The following is an 18,417-nucleotide window of genomic DNA, read 5'->3' as shown; positions in this document are numbered from 1 at the left end:
ATGGCTTCCAGGGCTTTGAGGAGCACCCCTCTGTTACCATAAACTCTTGCTAGCATAAAATCAATTGGTTTAGTATAACTGTTGAAAATCTAATCTTCAAATGTAGGTTGTGATACAGAAAATCTAATTGAACTATATTTTCTCATTTGGATCCATGATTTTCCTTGGTCAATCCAAACTGATGATTGCTTTCACTTCAGCTGTGACAGATTGTGGTAGATGGTTCTGTTAGTTTTTTTCTTTTTTTTTTTTTTCTCCTCTCCTGCAACTCATCCATCGGTGAGCTGAATATCTGAATTACCCTACATCATGGCTTTTCATTGTCCAGATATGCATATTTCCACCCAGTTAAGCGGGCATGGGAGAGCTAAAGGAGACTCTAATGTTCTATTGCTGGCTTGTAATGCCTTGCATAATGTGATGTGCCTGTGTAGATTATGCATCTCATAGTGCAATTTGACTTTTGTACAGCTGTAGTCAGAGCTACAGAGAAGCAAAAAATTGACCAAAGCCATATATTTTTATACAAATACCCTCATTTTTTTTAATATAAAAAAGTATATGGCTTTGGTCAATTTTGGCCATCTAGCTGACCATATATGTATATGCACATACAAAACTGCGATAGCTCTGCTCAGATAGCAATGTGAGTAGTGCCCAGCACTTCTGCCAGTGAGTCATTTTTCAGAGTCACCTTGCTGATAAATTGTGTATCACACCTCTTGAAGTCTTGGAGCTAAGGGAAGGGAAAACTGTTATACAGTTGGGACAACAGGTCTCCAGGATCCCACTGGGGCCCACTGTAGGATGGGATGTGAAACACTACATAGTGACTCCCAGAAGAGCCTAGTAGAGGCCTAATGAGCCTTTGGCTTGTTGCTCTTTAGAGCTAGGAATTTGTATGACCCAGCATTCCCATGGCAAGAGCACTCCTGTTCGGTTATGTGCCATTATCCTGGCAAGGATAGCTTATGACTTATTGTCCTGATGACACCCTGGACGTAGCTTGTTCTCTGAACAAGACTATGTTCTCTGAACACATCGTGGTCATTTAAATAGCATTTGAGGCTGTTCATTCTTCGTAAAATATTAAAGCTTTAAGTAGGTTTAGTCTGTTCAGATATTTGTCCTCTCAACCAAGGCACTACAATGGCCAGTAAACTGGTAGTGCGTAGCTTACAAATGCTTTCCTGTGTTAACCTGGCCCTGAAGGACCTGCTGTTAAATGAGAAAAGCTTGTGGGATTCTGTCACACCAGTAACTGCAGCAAAATCTGCTACTGCAGGTAGTTGTCATTGTCGGTGTAGCCTGTATACCCCCTTTGGCTGGTGATGCAGAAATGCACTGCCATAGTCTTGAATGACTTGTGCAACTTGTGTATAGGGGGTAGTGCAGTGCTGCCAGATGTGGGTATGATTGTCCATCTAGTAACGCATTAGACTTTCCCTTACCACATCTGTTGTCAGAGGTGGGGGAGAGGGTGGGAGGGCCGTAAAACTGATCTGGGGATGATCAGTAACTCTAAAGTAAAACTAAATGTAGGAGGGAGGCAAAATATTCTAATCCAGATTATAGCCAGGTTTTCTTGCTAGACGCAAAATGAACTACTTCTGTTATCTGCTAGCTTCACCAGTCTGTAGGTTACAAGAGATGCTGGGAAAAAATTATGCTTGTCCATGGTAATTCATGTAGCTCTTACTCGATGTTGCTCATGTTGCTGTTAGAAGTAGTGGCTATGATCCTTATAATTTATCTTTTTTTTTTTTTTTTTTCCTCATGTTGTTTCCCCTCCACCCCTGGTCAGTATGACTTCTCACTGGAAAAGAAAACAATTGAGTGGGCTGAAGATATCAAAAAAATTCAAGCTGCCCAGAGAGAAGCTGAACGTAAGGCAGAAGTGCTAGCGAACTCAAAAGCAGCTCCAGAGGACAGCAACAAAATGGGGTTCTCGGAGGGACCTTGCCCTGAGGGCATGCCTCCTCCTATTAACCCCATCCTTGCTAGCCTGCAGCACAATAATATTCTTACTCCCATGCCAGCCAACAGCAGTGCTATGAAGCAAAAGGCTCTCAGTCCACCTCGTCCAAAAGCAGATTTCAACCCAGCTGATTTTGAATGTGAAGAAGACCCATTTGACAAACTGGAATTAAAAACTATTGATGATAAGGAGGAATTAAAAAATATTCTTGAAATTCATGTTGGTACTACTGGGCCAATTGTTGCCCAGCTGTTAGATAATACTTTGCCCAAAGGAGGGTCTGAGTCCATGTTGCAAGACGATGAAGTTCTGGCATCCATAGGAAGGGCCACATTGGACTTCAAGCCCCTTCACAAACCCAATGGCTTTATCACTTTACCGCAGTTGGGAAACTGTGAAAAGATGTCCTTGTCTTCCAAAGTGTCCCTGTCCCCTATCACTTCAGTGAGCAATATCAAATCCCTGTCCTTTCCTAAACTTGACTCTGATGAGAGCGATCAAAAATCATCAAAGCTTACAAGCACTTTCCACAGCACTACCTGTCTCCGCAATGGCACTTTGCTCAGCTCTTTGCAGACCTGTGCTCAGAGTAAAGCTAGTGAACTGAATGGACACCATATGGTTGGTCTTGCCACTCTAAATGAGGACAGTGGCATGGAGACATCAACATTATCCTCTTCATCCAGGCTGCCTTCCCTGGCTGTGTCGACAGAAGAAGAATCGTCTCAAAGCACAGCGACTACGGTAAACATGCAGTGGATTAGAATCGGGGTTGCTGGGGAGATGTGGAGGTGCAGAGGCAAATGTTGCTTATAAAGTGTCATGTGGCTTTGGATTTAGTTTCATTTAATGGGAGTGATGTGTAGATTCTCTTCATTTGTGCAGCAAACTGATCAATCCAACAGGTCTTCATGCTGGCAGTTCTGAACCTCAGATTATTACTCTGCAGGTTTCCCCAAAATCTGATATTTTATGACCAATTCTGGTGATTTTTCTTGCAGTCTTTCATCTCTTGGTTTTCATAGTTGTGCCCCTTTGAACTAAGTGTGTAAAATGTCTTCTTTGCACAGTCCTGCATTCTGTCTTACCCAACTGAGATATATCAGATTCTGAAGTGCTTTTAGGTTTTGAGTCAAACCTCTTCTAGATTTGTTCCTCAGCTTGCTTATTTGCTGGAAATAATGGGAAATGCAGGCTTTTCAAGGAATAGAAGCAATAATAGATTAAAAAGCACAGATATGTCTTTCAGGAAAGAAGAAAGTGGTTGCAATTGACCTGCAGTGAAAGAAATGTCTTTTTCTTAAATTTTATTTTCTTCCTGAGACACTTTTAAAATCTAACCTGTAAAAGGTTGAAAATGATGACTGTCTGCCGTCTGGTATTTACCCTCTTCCTTGTGAAGGAGGGTGGAAGGATTGCTTTGCGGATACCAAAAGCAGCCTTGAAGATCATCTCAGATCACTAATATTAGAGTTGGTTGCTGTACAGCTCTGAGACAGGAGTTTGATGCTTTGCTTCCTCAAACTTGTAGCAAGTTCTAAAATTACTTTGGGGACACTTAACTTCACGCCATCTGTTGTCTTTATCTCTTTGTGGGTAAGAGCAGAGATTTGAGTAAGCTTGTGGGCTTTTTTTTTTTACAAAGAACCTAAGGTCTGGACACCAATACTGATGAAACTTAGTGCAAGCTGTATAGTCAGATCCTCTAGCGGGCTCTAAAATAGTCTGGTTTCTTCTGTCCCATATCAGCCGTTCTGTGGCCTTACTGGCATACTGGAGGTTTTTGTGTGACACTATGTGCTCTGGAAAAAGTGACAATGCTTCTCTCCTGTTCTTTCACCTCATTTCAGGCTTAGGTAAAGGCACTATTAATTGCGAAATGCAGTATTCTGGCGACTGGTGTATTTGTCAGAGCACAGCAAAACAGCTGTTTATTGATCACTAGAACACATTTTATACAGTAAACTTTGGCAGAAGCTGCAATGCGCTGGACAACTGTTCACTGCTACAGATCACATGTTTGAGAGGCAATTGTATGGTCATATGGAGCTCAGGTGAAACCTCGAAGTATGACATATGACACATCTCTAGGGATTAACAGGAAAGATCGCTTACAACTAGATAGATCAGCATTCAGATGGCCAAATTTTCACTCTAACTATTCAAATCTCAATGCTGGATCATTAGAGACCAAGAGGGAAGGTGTATTCTCAAGAATGCTGCAAGGGAAGGTACCAACTGATAAACAAACAAAAAAAATAGACTTACTAGGAGAAGTAATAAAGATCTTCATTTGAAACTATTTCTGTTTTGGAAGTAGCAACCAAGAAATAGGCATGCCAACAGAACTAGTACTTTCTGTTTAAATTCCAAGAGTTCAGATTATACTTGTTTCATGTTTCTACAATATGGTCCCAGTGGCTGGAAAATGACAGCTGAGCTGCAAGAAATTGAAATAAATGCAACAAAAGTATTGAAGTAAATGTAATAAAACCCCTCAGAGTATGAAAATGATAGAAGGAAGTCAGTCATCCCTGTGGCTGGGAACAGAAGGGTCATGCATCCCTTTTCTGCAAGGTTTACACAAGAATAAGCCTGTCCTTTTTAGAAAGCCTCAGGACAATTGTATGTCCCAGTGTATTCCATAGAGATGTTCATAGATACTTTTTTTCTCACAAGATTGGAAATTGTAGCTTTGGATTTGGAGTTACCACCAGAGCTTATGCTTTACCAGTGATTTGGATCTAGGGTTTTTGGATAGAAATAAAATCGTGATTTCTCGGAGGCTGCCCTGATTCTGTCCCCAGTGGTCCCCTCTCCTCTGAGTATTTTTTTTTTTGAAGCTCACTGGTTTGCTTTTTGCAGCATTGGCAGAGGGAGAAATGACTTGTGAAGACAACAGGTTGGAATTAAGCAAAGCTGGTCAGAGACTTGATTAGTATAATGCATTCTATTGACAAAAATCTCTGGTTATCAGAGGATGGGGCACTCATGGTGGACCATTCAGAATATACCGCTGCAGTAGCGTGATGTGTGCGGGCATAGCTGCAGGCAGGGTTCCCGGCCTCTGTATGAAGTCCCTAAAAGTAGGCACAGTGTGCAAGCACATACTGAAAGCACTGCTGTCTGCTTTCTGAAGGGCACTGAAATGCAAGTTTGAGATGTAAGGGAGGGTAGCTGCTGAGTGACCAGTCCTGGCTTTGTCCCCTGCAATTCCTTTAGGTGTTTCCCTCCTCCACTGGAAATCACTGACCCTAAGCACAGGTTGTCAAGCTCAAGTAGATGGAGGAGGAGTTGGTTATCCCAGACTCCTGAATCTCTGGTGGCAGAAGCAGTTTTAGTTTTCCTGACTGCAGCATCAATAACAAAGCATCATCCTTCAATTTGATAACTAGCTGATTTCAGGGCTACTCCAGACCCCCATTTAAGTGTATCCCATATTCCAGTGCTTTTTGCTCTACCAAAAGTGTCTGGAGAGTGTGTGTGTGTGCAGAGCTTTGAACCCCTCTACCACCATGAGGAGAAGTTCTTGGGTAAACAGTCCACCAGACTGAACGTGATTTCTCAGACTTTGTCTCCTAGAAGAGAAGTTCTTACCCTGGAGATGAAAATAGTCTGAAATATAGAACAAAACCTCCTTGGTGGTGGTTTGGGCTTCCCCCCCCCCCCCCCCAAATAAATGAAATTTGTCAAAATCCTGATAGATTTTCTCAGAACTCAGAAAGATCACCTTTCCAAAAGAAGTGGGCAAGCTTTCAGGCAATCTGTGTTGGCATAATAAATATCAAAACCCCCAAAAATCTGAAGCTCTTGGTCCACAGTAATTTCTTGCAGTCTTTTCTGTTTAAAATGCAGGAAGACTTTTAAATGGATGAATTGAAATGTGCAGATTTTTGAGGGCAAAGTTCTCCCTTTGCACTGGCGTTATCTTGGGCGTAGTGTGTTGGTTCTGCCCTCTGGCAGCCTGGTTCCGCAGAAGCGGAGCAGGTGTACAGCAGGGAACATTACCCAGCCTTGTTGGTGTACTGGGAATGGGACCGAGTGGTGGGCATTGGTAGGAAAATCACATGCTCTTTTTAGCCAGTGTGCCACATTGCTCATATATGGCATATGAAGCACAGTGCTTTGAGAGTAGAAGGGGGGTATATGTTTCTCTTGCTCCTTCTCGTGGTCTAAAAGTCAAGAGAAGTCTCTAAGCAATGACTTCAAAATACCACATTCAGGCCGCGTAGCACTGGGTTAAGAGATGAACAGGAGCCAGTGCGTTACACTGAGCCGTATGACCATGTAGCTGTTACGGTGACAGAATAAACAAGCTGACAGTTATGAGGGGCGATACATCCTTCTTGGAGTACAATCTGTTTGTAGACTGCTGAGAGAAGAAACAATCCTTGTGATGGCTGTGCTCTAACTAGACAGAACTGTGTAATGTCTGCCTCTCACATGTGGAAGCCTGATCAGACCACAGATCTCCCTAGTATGGCAGACTTATTCCCAAATCTCTCCCATAAAACCCATCTCCCCCAACTGTAGCAAATTCTGCTCACTGCTGCATAATATTTATAGTCATCTTATTTCTGTTGTCCAACAGGTACACCCAGACTACAAGGAAACAGAAATCCCTGTGGTAAGTTCCCATATACCTGTATGCTTGTACTGGACTGCGTTTCTGAAAATCTCTAGAAGTAGTATTCCTTTGAGTACAGAATATCGTGAGTAAACTTGGGGTGAAGGAAGCAATCTCCATGCTTCCCCTGAGGTACAGGGTTTGGCTGTATCATTAGGACCTTCACTGTTGCAATGGCTGGGTATTAAAAGGTTTGGTCCTACTGGTAGGAGAAGGTATATTGTGAAGAATCTGGGTTGATTGTTGTTTTGTGGGTAAGAAGAGTATGGTGGGAGTCAGCCTAAGTGCACTGCTTGGTTTTATCCTAACAGTGAGTAACTTTCCAAGGGCAGTCTAGAAAACCTCTTGGATTAATTACATGGGGTATCCTGGTTCTGCACTAGCCAGAAACAGCATGTGGGGATGCAGAAGATGACCATCACCTCAGCTGCTGGTTTTTTCCCTTTAGGTAACACACCAAAATTTCCCAGTGTCTAAAGTGCCCAATACCACCAGCTGCGCAAAGTGGTTTGGTGGCCCTGCTCCTGAGCTACAGCAGGCCCTCTCCGCTAGCGAGAGGCAGTGCATAGAGACAGTTGTCAACATGGGGTACTCACCTGAGGATGTCCTGAAAGCCATGAAGAAGAAGGGACAGAACATAGACCAGGTAAGAGCTTGTGCAACAGCAAATTAACCCTTGGTTGGATGCTGATTCTGCTGGGAAACAACCTTGGGTGAGCAAAATGGATAGGGAGGAATACTTTTATTCTGTCGGGGGTTGCAACCTGTTGCTGCTGTGATATTAACTGCTAGAGAAGTTGTCACCTGGCAGTAAAGGCTCCCAAAAGTGAAGAAAAGTGCCTGCACCTGTTTCTGATGAGAGACTGCTTGAGTCAGCCACACCTGTGGGTGCTGGTTCAGAGCTGCACTGCACTTGGGATGGGCCCTTAGCTCCACTATTAGCTGGGAGGGATACTGGGCCTTCTCAGGAGCCACAAAACCGTCCAAAGGAAGTTTTGTGTGGCTCTATGCCTTGCTTAGTGCTGTGTGACAAAAAAACAGCCAACTTCCCTTGTTGTGAGCGCAAGGGGTCACAACACTGGTATCTCCTCGTGGAGAGATGAGTCCCTGCAGGCTTACAACAGCCCTGAAAGGCTCTTGCAAGGCACCACTGACCGACTTTCTTTTGTGTGCTCTGGTTGTGGTGCTTCCTGCCTCGTGTCACCTCAAACGCTTGCTAAAACCAGGCCACATAGCATGAGGTGCTGCAGGGTGAAGTGGGGCTCTGCGTCTTGGATCCGCTTCAAACAAACACTTTAAAGCAGGGAGAGCATGGCCAAACTTTCCATGCTGACCCCAGGCAGGCTGTGTGCTGTGCGGAGCATCGCCTGGTGGGATTGTGCCTGTTGCCTGGGGAGGAGGAGTGTCCCAGTGACTTCTGCTTGGGGAGCTGATCTGCTTGCCCACTACCTACGCATCGAGAGCGATTTAAGCTGTGCACTGGACTCAACTGTAGTATCAAACAGAAAAATGTGCCTTAGGAAGGCAGTTTTAAATCCTGCTGTATTTGCAGGCTGCGTTCTTTCATCTCCCTAGCATTACCAATCTGACCTTTCCTCATACTTCTCAAGGCTGAGGACAGATAAGAAATTTGGCAGCAGCTTCTGGGTGTCTGACCCAGAATTTGCAGCTCACCCACCAGTATGCTGAATTGATCTTAAAAGGCTGACTGCTTTCAGATTGCATCAGCTCTTGCGGCTGTCTGAGAGGAAGCTAAACACATCTTGACTGCTGGACCTACAGTTTCATTTTAAAAACTTGTAGTATAAAAAGCACAGTTAAACTTCTGTGTTCTGCTTAGTCATCGGGCACGAAAGGCTAAACATAGGGTTCTGAGACTGTTTTGACTAGAGTGGAAGATGCTGTATAGAGCTGGTGGGAGAGCACTGCAGGGCTTGTTTGTTCTCTGAACAAGTTTGTGCATAAAGACCATCTCAACTCTACTAGGATGGACTGTATCCCAGTGCCTGGTGAAGCCTGGGTTAGTCGTGCTCAGCCCCTCTGCAAGTACAGAGATGGTATTCAACCCTGCGCTGCCAATGCCACTCTGCAAACGTAGTTTCTTTTCTTCATTCCCCACAGGTTCTGGATTACCTGTTTGCACATGGACAGCTTTGTGAGAAGGGCTTTGATCCGCTTCTTGTTGAAGCAGCTTTGGAAATGCACCAGTGTTCAGAGGAGAAGGTGAGGGCACAACGTGCTAAGGAACAGAGAGAATGCGCTGTGATGGGGAATTCCAGCAGCAGTTCCTCTGGCTGATGTAATTTTGGCTTTCATGGTAGTGCTGCCTTGTTTCCAAAACCTGACTGCCAAAGGATGTCCTTGTGGTGATGAAGCAAATATGTGTTAAATCATTAGAATTCTTCTGCATTGTTTTATTAGTTTCACTTGCATTTTTATGGGGACAGGATTTTTTAAAGACCTTGCTTATTCTGGTTGAAAAGTTTTGAACCCAGAGTTCTCTTGTGGGCGAAGTGCCTGGTACAGAGACAGTTAATTTCAGAAGCAGCTTTCAAACCCTACCAGCACACACTGGCTGTGAATTTTCTCCCTTGTACAAACACATCTGTCTGGCTGCTCAGCACATTGGGTTATGGCCTGCTCTGGAAGAAGCTGAAAAATATGGGGTTTGGGGTCTGGTTCATTGTCTGGCTGCTTTACCAGCACCAAAGGTGCAGAGGCAGGAGCAGGTAGCCAGGGTAGAGGGCAGCAGGATGTTTTATAGTCTGACAGACTGTTGTGCCCCAAGTTATTATATGAAATCTTTAGAGGTGCAACCCAACCCCCTCAGACGTATACATATGGCTTCCTGCCTTTCTTGAACTTAATGATGAGCTTTCAAATAGAGGAACAACAGTGTGAAGATGGGAGAGGTGTCTGAGTTCAGGAAACACGTTTGCTACTAGCTTAACCCTGAAATTGCAGATGGCCAATCTCTTGAGTGCCCTTTTAAACCTGCTTGCTTGTTTTGGGGGTTTTTGGTTGGGGTTTTTTTTTTCTTTCCCATGGAGTAGAGTGGAGGCCCTGTAAATGGCAGAGGGTTCATAAAAGTCAATCAGCTGATTCACTACTTGTCACTTTATTTTTTTTTTCAAAACTAAGGGAGGATTTGTGGTGGTTGTTGGTAGAATCGTACACCATGTGTCCAATAGGGTTTGTGCTAATCCCCCTAGATCTGAAGAGCCAATGATGGCAATGGCTACTATACTGTTCCCAAAGTCAAAGTAACTTTAAAAAATTCAGATGCAGCAGGAGCTGCTGGGTGGGGGAGCAGGGTGACGTTAATCAACATTTTTAGTAGCCCAAACTGGGCCAGGCCGATAAATTTCTTACTGGGAGACACACACGCGCACAGGCTGGGCTTTAGTACCCTTGCTGATGAGGATTTTGGAAGTGCAGACTGCAGATACAGGGGACTGAAGGTGAGGCTCAATGGGCTGCTGCACCCAGAGCTCTGCTGGCTCTGGTGTGACTGGACGTTCTCCAAAGAGAGCTGGAATGGGCTGTATTTGGGGAGGAAGAATCCACCCCGTGGGGTGTTCAGTTGCTGAAGACTGGCTCTGTGCAAAACCTCCACCAAGCACTGATCCTCTTTTCTCTTGCAAATAAGGGACTTTCTGTGTTTTTCAGATCACAGAACTTCTCCAACTAATGAGTCAATTTAAAGAAATGGGCTTTGAACTAAAAGACATTAAGGAGGTCTTATTATTACATAACAATGACCAACACAATGCTTTGGAAGATCTAATGGCCCGTGCAGGAGCCAGCTGAAAACACATTCCTGGATTCTCGGCGTGCAACGGAGCAGGACCAGCCCCGCCACCTTCACATCCAGTGTGACTTGCTCTCGGCAGGAAGGAGTCTGGCTTTTTGCATACATGGGAGGGTGACTGAGCAAACCTGCCCACATGCATCACTCCAGTGTTTCTCTTTCCACTGAGAGCCAACTATCTTTCTTAAATTAAATTTTTAAAGTGTCCTTTCCTAAGTTTCCTTTTTCCAGCTTGGCCACGGAGAGCTCAGACTGCCCAACCTCTACTGGAATTGTACATAGGTAGAGATGGGAGTGGTTTCCCCCCCTCACTGTTGCACTGGAGTTGGACAGAAGAATATTAAGTTGGTTCTGAAACTAGGATGCTTTGGTTCTTTGAAGCTGCTTTCATGGTGTCTGCTTGTACTGAATTACTTGACTGTGTCACAGTCCAGATTAACTGGTTAAATTTGACCTTTAGTGCAATGGAGTTTTTATTTTTTGGTTGAAAGTTAGTCTGTAACTTAGTAAAACACTGGTTCAGAAACTGTCGCTATGCATAAAAAGAAGCTGTTCCTCTTCTGGTTTTTGGTGGTTTTTTTTTTTTACCCATGCATTCAACACTTCTGCCAGACATAAGTGTCCAAAGCTGAGTGGTGTGTAAGTTCTCTTGAAGCAGGTAAGCTGTGAACTCTACCTGGACCTGCAGCTTGTGTTCGTTCTTGAACCTGAAGGCAGAGAGCTGGGGCTCGGTATTCTTAATCCCTCAGGCTTGTAGGATATTTAAGACAATGCCCTGCTAGGAAATCAATTATCTTTTTCTTTTAAATAATACTCAGTGTGATGCAGGAGGTTTCTTTCAAGCACTTTCTTTAAAACAAATATACTCACTGCATTAGTTCCATTTCTTACACTGCTATAGAATTACATAATAACATCTAGTACTAGAAATCAGGTTTCGGGTTGTTTTTGATAGTTCAAAGTATTATGTTGTACATTGCTCAAGTTCTAAATGCATAAAATATCAGCAGTCTTGGGGAATCTTTAATTTGCTAAATATTTTGATTCTGCAGAAGAACAACTAATAAAACCCTCATATATAACTCCCAGTGTCATGGTTCCGATCTCTCATGCTCTTTAGCTTCAGCAGATGAAGAACGTGCTGGATCCTGCCCGCCCATGTGCTGCCTGCTCCTGTAGGCATGTATGAACACTGCAGTGGGCAGAACAGCCAGAGGTCTCTGGGCAGGCGGCTGCAGTGGTGGAACATGCTGCTTTTTTCTGTAGCTCGTTTCTGGTTTGTTGCAAAAAACAAGCCTAGGGATCCAAACTCATGTTAGAGCATGGAGCTGGGAGCATTGGATTTCAGGACTGGGAAAAGGCTTGGCTTGTTGCTTCAGTTTAGGTTTTTCAGCAGGAGGTTTTAGCTCATCAGGACCCCAAAGGAGATGGCATTTCTTTCTGTTACGTTGCTAGCTTTATATGACCGAAACATCTAACTTGGGTCCAGTGTTAACTCTTGGAATTCTCTGTGAGGTGCTCAACAATGTTAATTACGTACCTTTAGTTGAAACAAAACGATGCTGAGGAGAGATGTAGCTGGCAAATATTTAGGAGATGTGGGGATGGATGATGAGTAGGACCAGGACAGATTGCCTTGCATTGTATCCCATAGCACTGAGCTTCACCAGCTTCTGGTGGTGGAGCTGAAGTTAAAACCTAAGATGGACATTCAGCAGCTGGTGCATCTTTGTGGGTGCAGGTAAAGCAGTTGCCCAGCTTTCCTTCCCAGGTGAGAAATGTGACAGTTTGAAACAAGGAAATGGGGTTCCTGATTAGTCAGAAAAGCTGGGAAACAAAACTCAGACTGCTTTACAGTCACTGCTGACACTGTGCCACTGTTGCTTGTTTTGGTTTACTCAGAATTAATATCCAAGCAAATCCCTGTCTGGTACTAGGCAGTCCTGAAGGGGCAAGAAGTCTTGCCAGTGAAGAAACAACTATTTAGACAAAACCTCTGAATAAAATAATCTCTTTTGTTGTCTTAATGTGTGTTAAGTTTTTTCACAGTCCCCGCACAGGGCTGGCTCTTGACACCACTACACAAACCGCTCTGCTTATGGAGACTGTTGTAGAGGTGAGAGCAGGGAGGTCGAGATGGGAAGTCATACCTGTGAAGCTGGTCTCCTTCCAAAGAGACATACCCATCTTTAACTTCCCTGGTGATGTTGCTCTTGCTTCGGCAGTGAGGTTTTTGGGTTTACATCACTGGGTGGCCTAAGGCTGGAAGTGTGTTTCTGTGGTGGCTGCTTACAGAAGGAAAGACCGCAGAGTGAGGGGAGAGGCACTTCTGAAGACACATACAAGAAGTGACATGAGGTGATGAGACTTGAAAGTTGTTTTGGGCACCATGTGTCACTAGTGACTCTGGTACTGTCATTCTCTGTGGTCAAGTTTTGAACAGAGCTTAGCCTGCGTGTGGGCAGGTCCTGCTGATGGCTCGTGCAAGGCTGGGCTCTGCCCTCCTGCTAGCTGGTGAGATGATGATGGTCGCCCCAGTCACACCTGAAACCTTAGGGCTTTTTCGTAGGTTCTCAGGTCAGATTGATTTATGTACCTGGCACTTGTCACTGTTTTAACTTCATCAGAGGTTGTTCTGCCTTCTTGTGCTAGCTGCTGCCAGATACCGAGGTCTGGGTGCCTTGATGGAGAGGCAGATCCAAAACCAGTGGCTGTGCTTTGAGCCAGAGACCCCCTGAGCTGCCTCCTGAGGGTTCCTGGGCAGCAGCAGCTGGGTAAGGATGCTGATGAGCTATCAGTCACCCACACAGGAGCAGCTGAGGCCTCCTAATCTGTCTGCAGATGGCTGGAGATGTGGTGGGGTGAGAGGTGCTGCTGTGGTTGCTGCCTTGTTTTGAGGGTGACTTCCTACTGGGGTCCTACAGTCCGTCAGGCACCGGGAGCTGCAGCCACCCCCATGCCCTAGGGCTGCAATGTGGCCCAAGGCTCCCTTTGGCTGGCCTTCTGCCTCTTGCAGCAGCTTGGCTCTGCCAGAGCGCCCTTGGGCAGTGCAGGTCACCTAGCCCAGAGCCTGTGTCAGCAGCTTTTATGCACGGTGTGTGGCTGGGCAGCTCTCCATGCTGGGGAGACCGCTGGCTTTTGCGGCGGTGCAGCAAAACCTGGTGCAAGGGTCAGTCTGCTGCCGCTGTGGGCTGTTCGGGTCAGCCACGCGTGGCTGGAGGCTGGAGGCCAGCTTCTGAAGCACCAGCTATGTCAACAAGCTGGGTGCGAAGGGGATCTAACGCTGACTCCCAGCCCCAGATAATCTTTTGCAATCAAACAAACGGGTGTTTAGATCGCATTTACTTTACAACAAATTTTTCCAGAGTTCTGTAGTAAATTTATTTTAAATAATGTCAATTATTCAAATAAAATATCAAGCATCTGCCATGAGCATTAATAGTCTGTCTTGCACCTGAATAGAAAAGTGAGCCCATTTTAGTTCTGTATTTATTTGATTGTACGTGGCTCTCTTGATTGCTTAGGCTGCTGTAATGACATTTTTGCATACATTCCTCAAGATAAAATGAAAACCATTCATACTGGGTGTCACTGCAGTATCAAACAGCAGGAAGAAGCACTTCTAAAATGCTCATTTAGCACACTTTCACACAAGAATTAAAGCAGCATCTAGGTAGTAACCTTAAAAGTGGAGAGAAAAACATTAGTATTTTTGACAACAGCTTTGGTAGTTTCCATTGCATGCTAGGAACCCAGGTTTGGTATCTCCTTGGCATGCCGCACTTCAAGCAGGTCTGTAGTCCTGTTACTGCCAAGGATGGGCAGATTTTCACAGCCAGGGCTGCTTTATTTTATTTTAGCCAAGTCTCGCATTCAGTAGGGAAAACAAAATTCTGAGAACAGACTGGTAATAAAATCGTGCATTTAACAAGGTATAGTCTTGTGGATTGGCTGGATGGCTCCAGTTAAACAACAAGGTCTGATAATTTTTTTTTTTATATTTGTTGTTTCTCAGTGTTCCTGGCCATTCCTCCAGGGAGCACATAGTTCCTGCTCTGGGAACTTGTGCTGGGGCTCGGATCTGCCAGGACTGGACAGGAATCACAGGTGGCTCAAATTTGGTGGCTGACTTAACTCCCATCTCCTCTGCTCGTGGAAATTTTTGGTCACTCATCTGTCTGGTTACAACTACCTCTGAAATTACCAAGGTTAGGACATTGTGCTATTGGTTGTGCGAGTAGTTCTTCCTTGTGTGTTGCTTTAGAAATGGCCAGGTGGGGTGAGAGACCGAAAATGCCTGTGAAATACGTCGCTGAACTGCTCTTAAAAACCCCTGAAAGTACAATCACCATACTCATCTCCCAAGTATGTGAAGGGAAAGTTTTCCTCCATAGCACTGTATTACTGGCTAGGGATCTCATTTTCCTTGGCTCCAAATGAAGTTGCAAAACTCCTCAGCAACTCCCCTGTTTTCTGTATGCTCACCGAGAAGGTGCTGGGGAAACTACTGTAAATGCTCACATCCATTTATGGTTTCAGAAGGTACAAGGACAACCCAACTGCCTTGTGTTCTCCATCTCTTACGCACAGAAAAGCTCTCCCTGGCCCCAGGAGGTGGAGGGAGGATTGCTAAGAATTGCTTGTCTTAAAGTGGAGCTTGGTTTAATGCCTACTCTTCCCTCCATGGTTTTAACAAGACACTGGGTGTCCCACTGCTTTATAGCTGTTTGGTGGCTGTCAAGCAACATGGCTCTGCGCTGTACACAAATACCAAAATACTGCTGACACTAAGAGCCTTGCTCCTGAAAGCTTCATTTCTCTAGGCAAGGAAGGCTTCTGAAAAGGGGGCTGGGACACCTGGGTTTGGGTGTGACTTGCTGCTGGCCTGTAACCTGGATGCAGGAACCATCTTGAGCACCATAAACTCTGTCCCTGGAGGGACTCTGCTCCATAGAGTAATCAGTCTCAATTGCAACATGGAGACTAACCAGTGCTAAAAGACCCCAACAGTCAGGGGACTGATGTAGGACTTTCTTCTGTCATGAGTCTGCCCCTTGCACCTCTGTTCCCCAGGACTATGCTATATGACATTCCTGGGAGTGTTTGCACCAACTATGCAACCTAGATAACTGTGTGTCACTGCGATTACTGTATTGATGAAACCTGGGCTCCTGGGGGTAGCTGTAGAAGCAGGTAGCAAAATTCACAGCTGGTCAGACAGCAGTGTTTCCTTACCCTTGGCATTTCAGGCTACTGAGCAGGCTTTGATGGCACTACCACAGGCATTAGTGAGGAGACACTGAGATGGCTGAATGTGCTGTAACAGCCCTAATTTTGGAGTGGGAGCACTCGCACAGCATGTTGTCAGCTGAGTCTGTTTCAAAAAGTCACTTATGGTTTCAGCAAGCAGACTTGTTTTGTGGTTCAGATGTGATACATGCAGCAGCAGAGCTTTTGCAGGGCTCCAGCTGATACTTCTGTAGTTCTTGATTCAAATACCAGCTTCACATAACAGCACTGTTAGCAGCTTCTGAAATCCTACTGCCTCTAACCAACCCCTCTTTTGATGTGAAAAATCAATTCTGTCAACCCGGACAATGATGACTCCACAGCTGTGCCACAGTGCAGAGATCAGACATTGTTTGTAGTGGGTAAGCTGTTGGCCTCTCGCTGTTGCCAGCAGTATGAAACCCACATGCTTAGTAACACACTAGATAAACCTTTGGTACAAAGTCCCAGCTAAACCACTCATTGCCCATACCTTAAGCCACCTCTTTCAGGAGCTCTGGAATGTTAGTCCCAAGCAAAGAACAAATACAACAATAGCCTTCCTTCTTCTGAAAGTCACAGCACTTCTTGCCCTGCCTTGAGTTCCATCTAGTTATGTTAGTGTGCTTGACAAACAGTGGCTTCTCTCTCTTTCTTGGCTTCTGTTTGCAAACACTTTTCTGGATAGCTTTTGACCTTTTCTGTTCAGACCTGTGTCTGACTTCAAAGTCTTTTTTTTCTTCCCCCATCATTTTCTTGGCAACACAGAAGTGCCTTTAACATGTGAGAAGCTGCTATGAATACTGTGGACAGGATTGCCTGCTGCAATAGTTAAAGGCTGCTGAATTGTTATTCTTAAGAACATGGCTTACTGGTATTAAGGAAAATACAAAAGCTTGTAGTGCCAAGTCATCAGCTCATTTACTCTGAATTCTCTCCATCCTTATCTAAAACACGCACTAATCACAAATGTCAAACCAAAAACTATCCCCTACCCACCCACACTCTGCAGCACGAGGTGTGGCAAAACACTGGCTGTTTCTGTAGCTGTTCTTGTGCATGTGCAAGCAAAGAAGGTCTAAACTGGTGGAGGTGTTTGCAGGGACAGGTCAGTGCCAGGAGAGGCTAAATAGAGTTGAAGCTGGGCTCGCATTGTTTGGATACACTTCGATTTCAGTACCAAGACTTCATCCAGCTTGGTCACAAAATTCTGAAAATCCTGGTGAGGAAAGCAAAAGGAAAGTTTAGGGAACAACAGTAGCACCAGGTTGGAGAAAATCAGCATATTTTATGCACAGCAGCAATACATAAAAGCATGGTTTCCATTCTGCAGTGTAGTAGTTTAAATCAGTGTTTCCTTATTAAAGTCCTGATCCTCACAAACGTCAATGCCTCTAAATCCTGAGGATAACTTACGCCGGTAGCTTTATCTGTTGGTGAAATTACAGCTAATACAATGGTTTGAAAATAAAAATGTATAAAGCACCTGGTGTCACTTTCCTACACCAGTTAGCTTTTCAAAGGTTCGGTATAGGGACTGGTCATCTAACGTGCAGTTTTACAATATACTGAACTTGGTTCCTGACACCTCTCCTATTGGATTGAGCAATCATGACAATATATCGTGAGCTGGGCCACCCATTGACCAGACATAATAGTAGCCCATTCGTGGGAAACAGAGGGATTATTTCACATCAGGTCACAGGGCCAGTCCAGCTCCTGCATGGCCACAGGTCTGCTAGATCCAGCATGGGAAATATCAGCAGTGTATATACCCTCAGCCAAGGGGAACTCTACCTTCCATACCAACCTGCCACATGGATAAAAAATTATATGAAACTGTGATTGAAATGGAGGCAGTTATTTCTAAGTAGGGCTTGTATTAATAAAGGAGCACTCAGACTCGCTCTGCTCTCCAGCTGAGAGCAGAGTTTGGTGCCTCTTTTCACAGGTCAGCATCTAAGAAGCTGGGAGGTGTCAGCAGCCTCAGGGCAAAGGACTTCAACTGCTACTGCATGAGAATCAATTGTTCAAAAGCTTATTTGGCAGGACTCTAGCTATCTCATGCAGTGTATCTTTGTCTTGCAGGGCCATCAGAACTGTAACAAAGACCAGCCCAGCTGCTGTGTACATTTTTCTTAAGCACTTCAAGTAGTGCTTCGTTCAGTATGTGGCCAGTGTTGGCAGGAGTCTCTCCTGCAGCCAAAGTTTCATGGTTGGAGAAGTTGCAACCATCTGAAAGTGGAAGAAGAGAAACTGATGTGGGAATTCCAATCCAAGTTCATTGCCCCAAGAAAGGTCACGCTGTGAAATAACACTACAGGATATAAATTATTCACACACTGCTGGGAGGCCTGGCAAGCTTGTAATTCTGCTAGCCAGAAAATGATTGCTTGCTGCAAGGGGCAAAGAAATGCAAGGGCGGGGGGGGGGTGGGGGGGGGGGTGGCTGGTGTCCAATCACCAATGGACTTACTTAGGAAGAACAATCTCAAAAGATTTAAAAAAATTTAAAAATAAAAGATTGCTTTGTATCACTGCATTCCCTGCCACAAAACTAATAACAGTTTATGGCTCCTGTGCTGCTTTGCAAACTTCTGTATGTTATCTGGTAACACATCTCATACAGCTGGAAATCACAGCAAATAAGCCACATGCGGGTCCATTCTGAAATCCCTGAGGCAAGAGTCCCTGTAGCTGTACTTCAGATCTGAACTGTGATAGGAAATGAAAT

At 44.7% G+C, this 18,417-nt stretch overlaps 2 protein-coding genes across 6 annotated transcripts in view; one reads left to right on the top strand and one right to left on the bottom strand.

Annotated features, from left to right (window-relative positions):
- The window catches only part of UBAP1 (ubiquitin associated protein 1), a 39,749-nt gene extending 28,251 nt beyond the window's left edge, over window positions 1-11,498 (top strand). For all 4 annotated transcript variants that reach the window (XM_075739578.1, XM_075739576.1, XM_075739577.1 and 1 more), the window contains 5 exons: window positions 1,805-2,722; window positions 6,570-6,605; window positions 7,054-7,251; window positions 8,727-8,828; window positions 10,275-11,498. In XM_075739578.1, coding sequence (XP_075595693.1) covers window positions 1,805-2,722; window positions 6,570-6,605; window positions 7,054-7,251; window positions 8,727-8,828; window positions 10,275-10,415 — 1,395 coding nt within the window. In that variant the 3' untranslated portion in view covers window positions 10,416-11,498. The remainder of the gene's footprint in view (window positions 1-1,804; window positions 2,723-6,569; window positions 6,606-7,053; window positions 7,252-8,726; window positions 8,829-10,274) is intronic.
- Window positions 11,499-13,772: 2,274 nt separating this feature from the next.
- KIF24 (kinesin family member 24) overlaps window positions 13,773-18,417 on the bottom strand; it is a 41,941-nt gene continuing 37,296 nt past the window's right edge. For both annotated transcript variants that reach the window (XM_075739631.1, XM_075739629.1), the window contains exon 14: window positions 13,773-16,903. In XM_075739631.1, coding sequence (XP_075595746.1) covers window positions 16,763-16,903 — 141 coding nt within the window. In that variant the 3' untranslated portion in view covers window positions 13,773-16,762. The remainder of the gene's footprint in view (window positions 16,904-18,417) is intronic.

This window comes from Balearica regulorum, chromosome Z (genome assembly GCF_011004875.1).
Source record: "Balearica regulorum gibbericeps isolate bBalReg1 chromosome Z, bBalReg1.pri, whole genome shotgun sequence".
Classification (NCBI taxonomy): domain Eukaryota; kingdom Metazoa; phylum Chordata; class Aves; order Gruiformes; family Gruidae; genus Balearica; species Balearica regulorum.
The sequence above is the reverse complement of the archived record's forward strand: the minus strand, read 5'-3'. Positions and strand labels throughout refer to the sequence as shown.